At 46.8% G+C, this 12451-nt stretch overlaps 1 protein-coding gene across 1 annotated transcript in view; it reads right to left on the bottom strand.

Annotated features, from left to right (window-relative positions):
- Positions 1–12451, bottom strand: part of cfap100 (cilia and flagella associated protein 100) — a 41637-nt gene that overhangs the window by 4449 nt on the left and 24737 nt on the right. The window contains exons 8-10 of the mRNA XM_078543104.1: positions 10380–10464; positions 7034–7091; positions 4268–4419 (exon numbers count right to left, since the gene is read on the bottom strand). Coding sequence (XP_078399230.1) covers positions 4268–4419; positions 7034–7091; positions 10380–10464 — 295 coding nt within the window. The remainder of the gene's footprint in view (positions 1–4267; positions 4420–7033; positions 7092–10379; positions 10465–12451) is intronic.

The following is a 12451-nucleotide window of genomic DNA, read 5'->3' as shown; positions in this document are numbered from 1 at the left end:
CTACCCTTTATTCCCAGCCTCTGCTTTCTGTCTTGAAGCCAGCGAGCAATCCATCCTGCCACTTGTCCCCTGACTTCACATTCTCTGACCTTATTCATTAGTCTATCATGATGCACCTTATCGAAGGCCTACGAACATACAAATATGGGGCAGGAGCGGCCCACTCAGCTCCTCGAGCCTGCTTCGCCATTCAATAAGATCTTGGCTGATCTGATTGTAACCTCAAACCCACATTCCTGCCTACCTCTGATAACCTATCACCCCCTTGTTAATCAAGAATCTATCCAGCTCTGCCTTAAAAATATCCAAAGGCTCTCCTTCTACTGCCGCATGAGGAAGAGAGTTCCAAAGACTCACAACCCTCAGAGAAAAAATTTCTCCTCATCTCTGTCTTAAATGAATGTACCTTATTTTTAAACAGTGACCCCTAGTTCTAGATTCTCTCACAAGAGGAAACATCCTCTCCACATCCACCCTGTCAAGACCCCTCGGGATCTTAAAGGTTTCAATCAAGTCACCTCTTACTCTTCTAAATTCCAGTCTAACCATCCAGCCTTTTCTCATAAGACAATCCGCCCATTCCTGGTATTAGTCTAGTAAACCTCTGAACTGCTTCTAATGCATTTACATCTTTCTTTAAAAGAGACCAGTACTATACACAATACCCCAGATGTGGTCTCACCAGTGCCCTGTATAACTGAAGCATAACCTCCCTACTTTTGTAATCAATTCCCCTCACATTAAATGGTAACATTCTACTAGATTTCCTAACTACTTGCTGTACCTGCATTCTAGCCTTTTGTGATTCATGCACTAGGACACCCAGATCCCTCTGCATCTCAGAGCTCTGCAATCTCTCTCCATTTAGATAATAAGCTTTTTTATTCTTCCTGCCAAAATGAACAATTTCACATTCTCTCACATTATACTCCATTTGCCAGATCTTTTCCCTCTCACTTAATCTATGTCACTTTATAGCCCCCTTTCCTACTAAGCTTTGTATCATCAGCAAATTTGGCCATCATTCTTTCAGTCACTTCATCCAAGTCATTTATATAAATTATAAAAAGTTGAGGCCCCAGCACTGATCCCTGTGGCACACCACTTGTCACATCCTGTCAACCAGAAAAAGACCCATTTATGCCAACTCTGTTTCCTGTTAGCCAGCCAATCTTCTATCCATACCAATAAGGTAACCCCTACACCATGAGCTTTTATTTTCTGTGATAACCTTTGATGTGGCATTTTATCAAATGCCTTCTGGAAATCTAAGTACAGTACATCTACCTGTTCCCCTTTATCCACAGCACATGTGACTCCTTCAAAGAACTGCAACAAATTGGTTAAACCTGATGTCCCCTTTTACAAAACCATGTTGACTCTGCCTGACTGCCTTGAATTTATCTAAGTGCCCTGCTACAACATCTTTAATAACAGCTTCTAATATTTCCCCTAAGACAGATGTTAAGCTAACTGGCCTGTAGTTTCCTGCTTTCTGTCTCCCTCCATTTTTGAATAAAGGAGTTACATTTGCTACTTTCCAATCTAGCAGAACCTTCCCTGAATCTAGCGAATTTTGGAAAATTAAAACCAATGCATCAACTGTCTCACTAGCCACTTCTTTCAAGGCCTTAGGGTGAAGTCCATCAGGACCTGGGGATTTGTCAGTCCCCAGCCCCAACAATTTGCACAATACCACTTCCCTGGTGATTGTAATTTTCCTGAGTTCCTCCCTCCCTTCCATTTCCTGATTTACAGCTATTTCTGGGATGTTACTTGTGTTACTCTATAGTGAAGACCAAAGCAAATACCTGTTTAATTCATCCGCTATCTCCCTACTTTCCATTATCAATTCCCCAGAAGCACTCTCTATAGGACCAACGCTTACTTTGTTAACTCTTACTTAAATATCTACCGAAGCTCAAACTATCCCGTCTTTATAGTACTAGCTGGCTTTCTCTCATACTCTAATTTTTCCCTCATTAATCTTTTTGTTATTCTTTCTGTTCTTTATATTCTTTCCAATCTTCTGACCTGCGATCAGTGTTTGTGTAATTATATGCTTTTTCTTTAAGTTTGACACTGTCTTTAACTTTTTTAGTTAACCACTGATGGTAGACCCTCCCCTTGGAATTTTTCTTTCTCATTAGAATGTACCAATTCTGTGTAATATGAAATATCCCTTTAAATGTCTGCTACTGAACTTCTACTGACCTATCCCCCAACCTCCTTTGCCAGTTCAATTTAGCTGGCTCAGCTTTCATGCCCTCACAATTGCCCTTATTTATGTTTAAAATACTGGTCGTACTCGTTTCTCCCTCAAAATGAATGTAAAATTCAATCGCTGCTACCTAGGGGTGCCTTCACTATAAAGTATCAGTTAATCCTATCTCATTGCTCGATATCAGGTCTAGTATAGCCTGCTCCCTGGTTGGCTCCAGAATGTGCTGTTCTAAGAAACTATCCCGAAAACATTCTATGATCTCCTCATCTACGTTACCTTTGCCCATCTGATTTTTCCAGTCTATATGTAGATTAAAATCCCCCATGATTATTGCACTACCTTTCTGGCATCTCTTCTTTTATACTCTGTCCTATTGTGTAGTTACAATTAGGGGGACTGTACACCACTCCCACAAGTGGCTTCTTGCCTTTATCATTCCTCATCTCAAACCAAACTACTTCTACATTCCGGTTTCCTGAACTTAGGTCATCCCTCTCTAATGTGTTAATACCATCATTAAATAACACTCCACCTTTTCCTAATTTCCTGACCTTGCTAAATGTCACGTACCCTTCAATGTTCAGATCCCAATCTTTGTCATCCTGTAGCCATATCTCTGTAATGGCTATCAGATCATATTTATTTATTTCTATTTGCACTATTAGTTGACCTGTTTGTTTTGAATGCTATGTGCGTTTAGATACAGAGCCTTTAGTTTTGTCCTTTTATTATTTTTGTAGCGTCTATCCTTATCTGCTGATTTACTCTTAGATTTGTACTCTCTGTCCCTTATTGTCACAGTCTGTTTATTGTTTCCCATATTAATACCTGTCTCTCTTGTCTTGTCTCTACTCTTTGGTTTACCATATCTTCCCAAATTTGATCCCTTGCTCCCATTATTCAGTTTAAAACCGCCTCTACTTCCGTAGTTAGGCGGCTCATGAGGACACCAGCCCCAGCACGGTTCAGGTGTAGCCTGTCCCAACGGTACAGATCCCACTTTCCCCAATACTGGTGCCAGTGCCCCACAAACTGGAACCCACTTCTCCCACATCAGGCTTTGAGCCACGCATTAATTTCCCTAATCTTATTTGTCCTATGCCAATTTTCATATGGCTCGGGTAATAATCCAGAAATTATTACCTTTGAGGTTCTGCTTCTTAATTTGGTGCCTAGCTCATCATATTAACTATGCAGAGCCTCCTTCTTCATCCTGCCTATGTCATTGGTACCTACATAGACCATGACCACTGGATCCTCCCCCCTCCCACTACAAGTTCCTCTCCAGCCCTGAGCTGATGTCCCGAACCCTGGCCCTGGGCAGGCAACACAGACGCTCGCTCTTTGCTACAGGCCTTTTGAAAATCTGGATAAATTACATCTACTGCATTACCATTGTCTACTCTCTCTGTTACCTCCTCAAAAAGTTCAATAAGGTTGGCCAAGCAAGATTTTCCCTTTTGAAATCCATACTGAATAACAGAGGTTGTTAACGCATCTAAACCTAGTACAGACTGTCCCCTTGTTGTTCAAGAACATATTGTTTCAGAAAAAAATTCATAAAATTTGCTAACTTTAGGACTCAAGCAGTTTTGCATCTTCCAGTTTGTCAAAATTAAAATCACTCATTAATAAAGACTCTGTTTTGGCGACAAACTTCTCAGATCTTTATGATTATGGCTCTGCTCGTTTAACTCAGCTTTTGTCCGTTCACTGTTGCTGGGTCAAAATCCTGGAACTCCCTCTCTAAAAGCACAGCGGATGTACCTACACCGCATAGATGGTAGCGACCACCAGCTTCTCGGGGGCAATTAGGGACAGGCAACAAATGCTGGCCTAGTCTGCGACACCCCCATTAAATTCCTGGCCTTGCCCAGGATCCTCAAATTCTATCAACAAATAACTAAAAAAAAAATCGAGAGGTCCCAGACAACGTCCACCAAAGTCTTGCATCTGTTTCGATTCCTCAGTTCTAGTGTTTCTATGACAGGGCGGGGATGGGGACTGAGCGACTGACGGACGCTGATTGATTGCATTTCTTACATCTTATGCTGGGCGTTGGCCATGGCTTGTTTGATTTCCTCCACAGCCTCCTCAGTTTCCTGTGAGTTGAGGATGAGCGACAGGTTCTGTTCCTCCAGCTCAGTGTAGATGTTCAGCAGCTGCTTGGGATCTGTGAAGTAAAGTTCATGCTCCTGCAGAACATCAAAACACAAACTCGCTGAATCAAAGTCAGCACCAGAACCTGGTGCACAACACTCTTCAGTTTCTCTCAAGGCAAAGGCAAAATATTGCAGAGGCTGGAAAACTGAAATAAAAACAGGGCAGGCAGCATCTGTGGAGAGGGAAAAACAGAGTGACCAATTCAGGTCAATGACCTTTCCTCAATCAAAATGCTGGAACTCTCTCCGTTACAGCACGGTAGATATACCTACACCATGTGGACTGCAGTGGGTTAAGAACGCGGATCAACACCACCTTCTCAAGGGCAATTAGGGGTAGTTCTGATGAAAGGTAATCAACCTGAAACATTAACTGTGTTTCTCTCTCCGCAGATGCTGCTTCTCTCCCTCTCTGTCCCTCCCTCTCTTCTCACCTGTAATTGCTGGAACCTCCACCTCTGTGAGAGTCATTGGCCATGGAATTGTAATTACATAGAATTACACTGAATGTACAGCACTGAAACAGGCTATTTGGCCCATCCACTCCTGGCAGACATGCTCCACTTAAGCCTCCTCACATCCTCCCTCAACTATCAACATGTACTTATGTTCCTTTCTGCCTCCTCTGCTTTTCTAATTGCCCCTTAAATGTATCCATGTTATTATATATTATCTATACTATTCACCTCAGCTACTGCTAGTGGTAGCGAGTTCCACATTCTCACCACTCTTTGGGTAAAGAAATTTCTTCTGAATTCCTTATTGGATTTCTTGGCGACCATCTTATATTGATGAACTCGAGTTCTGTTCTTCCCCAGGAGAAGAAACAATCTCTCTGTATCCACTCAATCAAAACATTCCAGAATTGTAAAGGTCACTATTAGATCACCCCTCTTTCTTTTAAAGAGAGAAGAGACACAGCCTGTCAATCCTTTTCTGAAATGTCTACCCACACATTTCTGATATCATCCTTGTGACTTTTTTGTTTTTTACACATTTTCCAATGCCTCTGTCCTTTTTGTAATGTGGAGACCAGAACTTTGCATAGTAATCCAAGTAGTCATTCGGTAGGACAGAACTTGAGTATTGTTGAAAAATGAGACATGTTGAAGCTTTTCAAATTGCACTCATCAGGACACTTCGCAAAAATACCAATAATGAGGAAAACAACAATTTATACTGTCTGAGAAGAGAGTGCTGATTGGTTGGCAAGTGGACTCAGAGGCTACATGCCGACCAATCAGCACTCTCTTCTCATGCAGGATAAGTTGTTGTTTTCCCCATTATTGGTATTCTTGTGAAGTGTCCTGATGAGTGCAAGACAAAATGTCTCATTTTTTCAGCAATAATCCAAGTGTGATTTAACCAAGGCTCAATTAAAGCTTAACATAACTTACCAACTCTGTTCCTCTAGGAATAAACCCTGGTGCTTGGTTTGATTTTGTTAATGGCCTTGCTAATCAGTGACACAACTTCTAGTTACTGGGTGTATGCGTACACCCTTTGTTTCTCCATTTTGATTCCTATTTTCTATGTAATATGTGACCTCCTTATTTTTCTTATCAAAATGTAATTATGCACATTTAATTGAAATTCATTTATAATTGTTTGCCCGTTCTTTGTTCCAAGTTTATTAATGTCTTCCTGTAATTTGTTATCCTCAGTGTGGAGCATCCTCCAAATTTGGTGTCATTCACAAATTTAGAAATTGTACTTTAGATTCCAAAGTCTGAACTGTTATATAAATTTCGAATGGCAATGATCCTAGTGGGGCTTCAGGTTCCAGCTCCTCAAACAGTTTTGACAGAGTAAATAAGGAGACAATGTTTTTAGTGCAGGTGGGTGGGGAGCCAGAGGGACACAGATTGAAGATACTTGGCTAAAGAACCAGAGGTGAGACGGATCACGGAATGGTTTCAACACAGGAGGCTGGCATTTGGCCCGAGTCTGTGCCAGCTCTCTGCAAGTACAATTCACCTCGTCCCACACCCACCGCCCTTTCCCTATAGTCCTGCAAACCTTTTCTTTCCAGACAATTATCCAATTTAGTCTTGAAAGCCATGATGAATCTGCCTCCACCACACTCTCAGGCAGCGCAGTCCAGATCCTAACCACTCGCTGCGTGAAAGGTTTCTCTTTGTGTCGCTATTGCTTCTTTTGCCATTGAAGAAAATTCCTTTATGCACCAAACTGTGATTTGGAAGACGCTGTCTGAAAGGGCGGTGGAAGCAGATTCAAGAATAACTTTCAAAAGGGATTGAATGAATGCTTGACAAGGAGAGATTTGCTGGGCTATAGGAGAAATAGCAGAGGAGTGGGATTAATTGGATTGCTCTTTCAAAGAGCTGGCACAGGCATGATGGGCTGAATGGCCTCCTTCTCTATTGTACGATATTGTGAATTGGGCTTAGCGTCCACCTTTAGGGAACAAAAAGAAAACATCAGCCAGGGTTGCTCTTGCCAGAGTACGTGTGAAGATGCAGGCATAGCAAGGGTCCAATAAGGTGCAACAACTCATTGAATCTTGGGCCAATTAGGAGGGGCAAATCCCAGTAGAGGTATTCTGCCAAGGGAGGTGGATGGAAAATATACAACCCATTGGTAAAAGAGCCTTTTAATGGCCGCGGGAATCGTACGCAGTACAAACCTCATCGCTGTCAGACCAGTCGGACTCAGCATCTCTTGTTGCAGGAACAGCGGCACTCCTTTAAAGGGAACAGGATATAAAGGGTTAACAGAGAAACGAACCGCAGGGTTCAAAATCTCCCAACTCCCCATCTCTGCATCTAACCACCCTGGCCTCTCAGTTATCCTGGACAAACATCAACAAAAACCAGTCCATTTCTCCGAGTTAAACACCTTTAACTTTAGTGTCAGCTATGGCTCTATGGGCAGCACATCTGGCTCCTGGATCAGAGATTGTGGGTTTGAGTCCCACTCCAGAGATTTGACTCCATAAACCAGGCTGATACTCCCAGTGCAGTACTGAGGGAGTGCTGCACTGTGGCAGTGCCATCTATTAGTTCATAGGTTAAATAGAGGACCGGTCTACCCACTCAGGTGGATGTAAAAAATCCCCCAACACACTTCTTGAGTAGATTCAGAGTAAAGATACCGAGTAAAGCTCCTTCTACAGTGTCCACATCAAACACTCTCAGCACAGGTACAGCACGGGGTTAGATACAGAGTAAAGCTCCCTCTACACTGTCCCCATCAAACACCCCCAGGACAGGTACAGCACGGGGTTAGATACAGAGTAAAGCTCCTTCTACACTGTCCCCATCAAACACTCCCAGGACAGGTACAGCACGGGGTTAGATACAGAGTAAAGCTCCGTCTACACTGTCCCCATCAAACACTCCCAGGACAGGTACAGCACGGGGTTAGATACAGAGTAAAGCTCCTTCTACACTGTCCCCATCAAACACTCCCAGGACAGGTACAGCACGGGGTTAGATACAGAGTAAAGCTCCCTCTACACTGTCCCCATCAAACACTCCCAGGACAGGTACAGCACGGGGTTAGATACAGAGTAAAGCTCCCTCTACACTGTCCCCGTCAAACACTCCCAGGACAGGTACCGCACGGGGTTAGATACAGAGTAAAGCTCCCTCTACACTGTCCCCATCAAACACTCCCAGGACAGGTACCGCACGGGGTTAGATACAGAGTAAAGCTCCCTCTACACTGTCCCCATCAAATACTCCCAGGACAGGTACAGCACGGGGTTAGATATAGGGTAAAGCTCCCTCTACACTGTCCCCATCAAACACTCCAGGGACAGGTACAGCACAGGGTTAGATACAGGGTAAAGCTCCCTCTACACTGTCCCCATCAAACACTCCCAAGACAGGGACTTCATACCACTATCAACATCCTGGGGATTACCATTAACCAGAAAGTGAACTGGACTAGCCATATAAATGCTGCGGCTACAAGAGCAGGTCAGAAGCTGGGAATCCTGGAGCGAATAACTCACCTCCTGACTCCCCAAAGCCTGTCCACCATCTACATGGCACAAGTCAGGAGTGTGATGGAATACTCTCCACTTGCCTGGATGAGTGCAGCTCCAACAACACTCAAGAAGCTTGACACCATCCAGGACAAAGCAGCCCGCTTGATTGGTCCCATCCACAAACATTCACTCCCTCCACCAACGACGCACAGTAGCAGCAGTGTGTGTACCATCTACAAGATGCACTGCAGGAATTCACAAAGGCTCCTTCGACAGCACCTTCCAAACCCACGACCACTGCCATCTAGAAGGATAAGGGCAGCAGATAGATGGGAACACCACCACCTGGAAGTTCCCCTCTTAGCCACTCACTATCCTGACTTGGAAATATATCGCTGTTCCTTCACTGTCGCTGGGTCAAAATCCTGGAACTCCCTCCCTAACAGCACTGTGGATGTACCTACACCACATGGACTGCAGCGGTTCAAGAAGGCAGCTCACCGCCACATTCTCAAGAGGCAATTAGGGATGGGCAATAAATGCTGGCCTGGTCAGCAATGCCGGTATTCCTTGAATGAATAAAGAAAATGCCACATCAGTGATTGGTTTCTGGTTTATAATCAGAGAAGATTTATTCCTATCGCTCTGTTTTAAAGCTGGGAGAAAGAAAAATTTCAGACAATCACCACCTTGACCACCCCGTCCCCCACTGACCCACCTGGACCGCCGCTGACCCACCCGGACCGCCGCTGACCCACTCGGACCGCCGCTGACCCAGCCAGTCCCCCGCTGACCCACCCGGACCGCCGCTGACCCACCGGTCCGCCGCTGACCCGCCCAGACCGCCGCTGACCAGCTCGGTCCCCCGCTGACCCACCTGGACCGCCGCTGACCCACCCGGACCGCCGCTGACCCACCCGGACCGCCGCCGACCCACCCGGTCCCCCACCGACCCACCCGGTCCGCCGCTGACCCACTCGGACCGCCGCTGACCCAGCCAGTCCCCCGCTGACCCACCCGGACCGCCGCTGACCCACCCGGACCGCCGCTGACCCACCCGGTCCCCCGCTGACCCACCCGGTCCTCCGCTGACCCACCCGGACCGCCGCCGACCCACCCGGTCCCCCACCGACCCACCCGGACCGCCGCTGACCCACCGGACTGCCGTTGACCCGCCCAGACCGCCGCTGACCCACCCAGACCGCCGCTGACCCACCCGGTCCCCCGCTGACCCACCCAGTCCTCCACTGACCCACCCAGTCCCCCACTGACCCTCCCAGCCCAGCACTGCCAAACCCTGTCCCCCACTGACCCACCCGGTCCTGCACTGCCTCACCTGATCTGGCACCCCCTCCAAGTCCAGCACGGACCCACCCAGGCACAGCCAAACCCAGGCCCACAATGACCCACCCACTCCCGCACCGACCCGCCCACTCCCGCACTGACCCACACTGACCCACCCACTCCCGCACTGACCCGCCCACTCCGCACTGACACACCCACTCCCGCACTGACCCGCCAGGAGCCGCACTGACCGGCCCAGACCCACGCTGACTGGCCCAGACCCGCCCACTCCCACACTGACCCACACTGACACACCCAGTCCTGCAGTAACCGTCCAAGTCCCTCACCCGGTTCCGCACGGACCCACTCGGTCCTGCAAGAACTGACCTCCGGCACTCTGAGCAGTGAGTGAGTGGCCACAGTGCCTGTGGGACCCACATTTTATGGAGCGAGATGTGGAGAGGATTTAGATTAATGGAAATGGAACTTTTGTTGTCCTGTTGTTTCTCAGCCTGATCCCAATCCCACTTTGTGTTATCATCATTTTTAATTTAATGCCTTATATCATTGTATATCTGTGGATATAGAACTGACCCCTGGGGTACCTCATTGCTAATCCCAAAAACACCCATTAACCCTTTGTTTCCTGTCCGTTAACCAAATTTCTCTGCTCTCTATTACATTCCCTCTTCCACCTGTGTCTCCCTCGCTCACTCATCGATATTGACGTTGTCGAATCAAACGCGGAACTTACTTCCTCCGGTCTAAGCCGGACTTTGCGCCCAACTTTACACTTTGAAGGTCTTGGCCGGATTGGATGCTGCTCTTGCTGATCTGCCCTGGATGGGAGGAGGAACAAAGTGTTAAATACATTGAAAACTCTTCTTACGGAATCACAGATTCATGCAGGAGGCCATTCAGCCCAACAAACATTAAAGAATAAATTCTCCCTCTCTCTCACAATATGTGGTCTCAAAGGCCGCATATGCCAAGTGACCATTTCCCCTCACCTTCAGGGGGCAACTTAGGATGGGCAATAAATGCTGACCTCATCAGCAATGGAGCAATGATTGAACAAAGCACAAACCCACTCACAAACCCACTCACAAACCCCACTCACAAACCCCACTCACAAACCCCACTCACAAACCCCACTCACAAACCCCACTCACAAACCCCACTCACAAACCCCACTCACAAACCCCACTCACAAACCCCACTCACAAACCCCACTCACAAACCCCACTCACAAACCCCACTCACAAACCCCACTCACAAACCCCACTCACAAACCCCACTCACAAACCCCACTCACAAACCCCACTCACAAACCCACTCAAGTGTTCATTAACAAATTGCAATATTGTGTCTTAACCAGCTATATACCTAAACTCAAGATTAAAAACACTGACTCCAAGGGCACCCCCACTTACAAACTCCCTCAAATCCAAACATCGTCAATTAACCCTTCAACTCTTTCTTGCCCATTAACCAACTTTCTAACCTTGCTGCTACATTTCCTTTTCATACGGCAGGAGTCAATTTTTGTTGCAGACTTCCTGTCAAACATCTTATTTACTGCCTTAGGAAATATTTTTGCAGCCCACTGATTGCATTGCCCTGTGGCTCAGATGTGTCATCATTTCCTCAGTGAACATTGCTCAGACCCTCCTGGGTCAGGGGGTAGCAGAAGTCACAATCCAGAGATCCATAATCCAGGCTGACACTCCCCAGTGTAGTACTGAGGGAGTGCTGCACTGTCAGAGGGTCAGTACTGAGGGAGTGCTGCACTGTCAGAGGGTCAGTACTGAGGGAGTGCTGCACAGTCAGAGGGTCAGTACTGAGGGAGTGCTGCACTGTCAGAGGGTCAGTACTGAGGGAGTGCTGCACTGTCAGAGGGTCAGTACTGAGGGAGTGCTGCACTGTCAGAGGGTCAGTACTGAGGGAGTGCTGCACAGTCAGAGGGTCAGTACTGAGGGAGTGCTGCACTGTCAGAGGGTCAGTACTGAGGGAATGCTGCACAGTCAGAGGGTCAGTACTGAGGGAGTGCTGCACAGTCAGAGGGTCAGTACTGAGGGAGTGCTGCACTGTCAGAGGGTTAGTACTGAGGGAGTGCTGCACTGTCAGAGGGTCAGTACTGAGGGAGTGCTGCACTGTCAGAGGGTTAGTACTGAGGGAGTGCTGCACTGTCAGAGGGTCAGTACTGAGGGAGCGCTGCACTGTCAGAGGGTCAGTACTGAGGGAGCGCTGCACTGTCAGAGGGTCAGTACTGAGGGAGTGCTGCACTGTCAGAGGGTTAGTACTGAGGGAGTGCTGCACTGTCAGAGGGTCAGTACTGAGGGAGTGCTGCACTGTCAGAGGGTCAGTACTGAGGGAGCACTGCACTGTCGGAGGGTGAGTACTGAGGGAGTGCTGCACTGTCAGAGGGTCAGTGAGGGAGTGCTGCACTGTCAGAGGGTCAGTGAGGGAGTGCTGCACTGTCAACAGTGTCTGTCTGATAAGATCAGGATAGACATTGTAAATTGTTTTATCTTCCTGATCTTGTATAGTAAAGTTTATCTTGTTTGTTCAAAACCCGTGAAATCTTGTGGCTTTCTTCACTGAGCAAGTGTCCTGAATCTCAAGCTTTGTCTACTTTAAACAAAACGTTATTGACCCCAAACCGGACCTTAGCAACGACTTGGGGTCTGGTCAAGGATCATAACATCAGTAAACTCAGATACATTACACTTGTCCCCTCACCTCAGTCATTGATACAGATTGCAAATTGCTGAAACCCAAACACTGAATCTTTTATGAGTATATCAACCTAACACATTGAATAAA

Source organism: Cetorhinus maximus, chromosome 6 (genome assembly GCF_964194155.1).
Source record: "Cetorhinus maximus chromosome 6, sCetMax3.hap1.1, whole genome shotgun sequence".
Lineage (NCBI taxonomy): Eukaryota > Metazoa > Chordata > Chondrichthyes > Lamniformes > Cetorhinidae > Cetorhinus > Cetorhinus maximus.
This window is presented reverse-complemented; position numbering and strand designations above follow the sequence as displayed.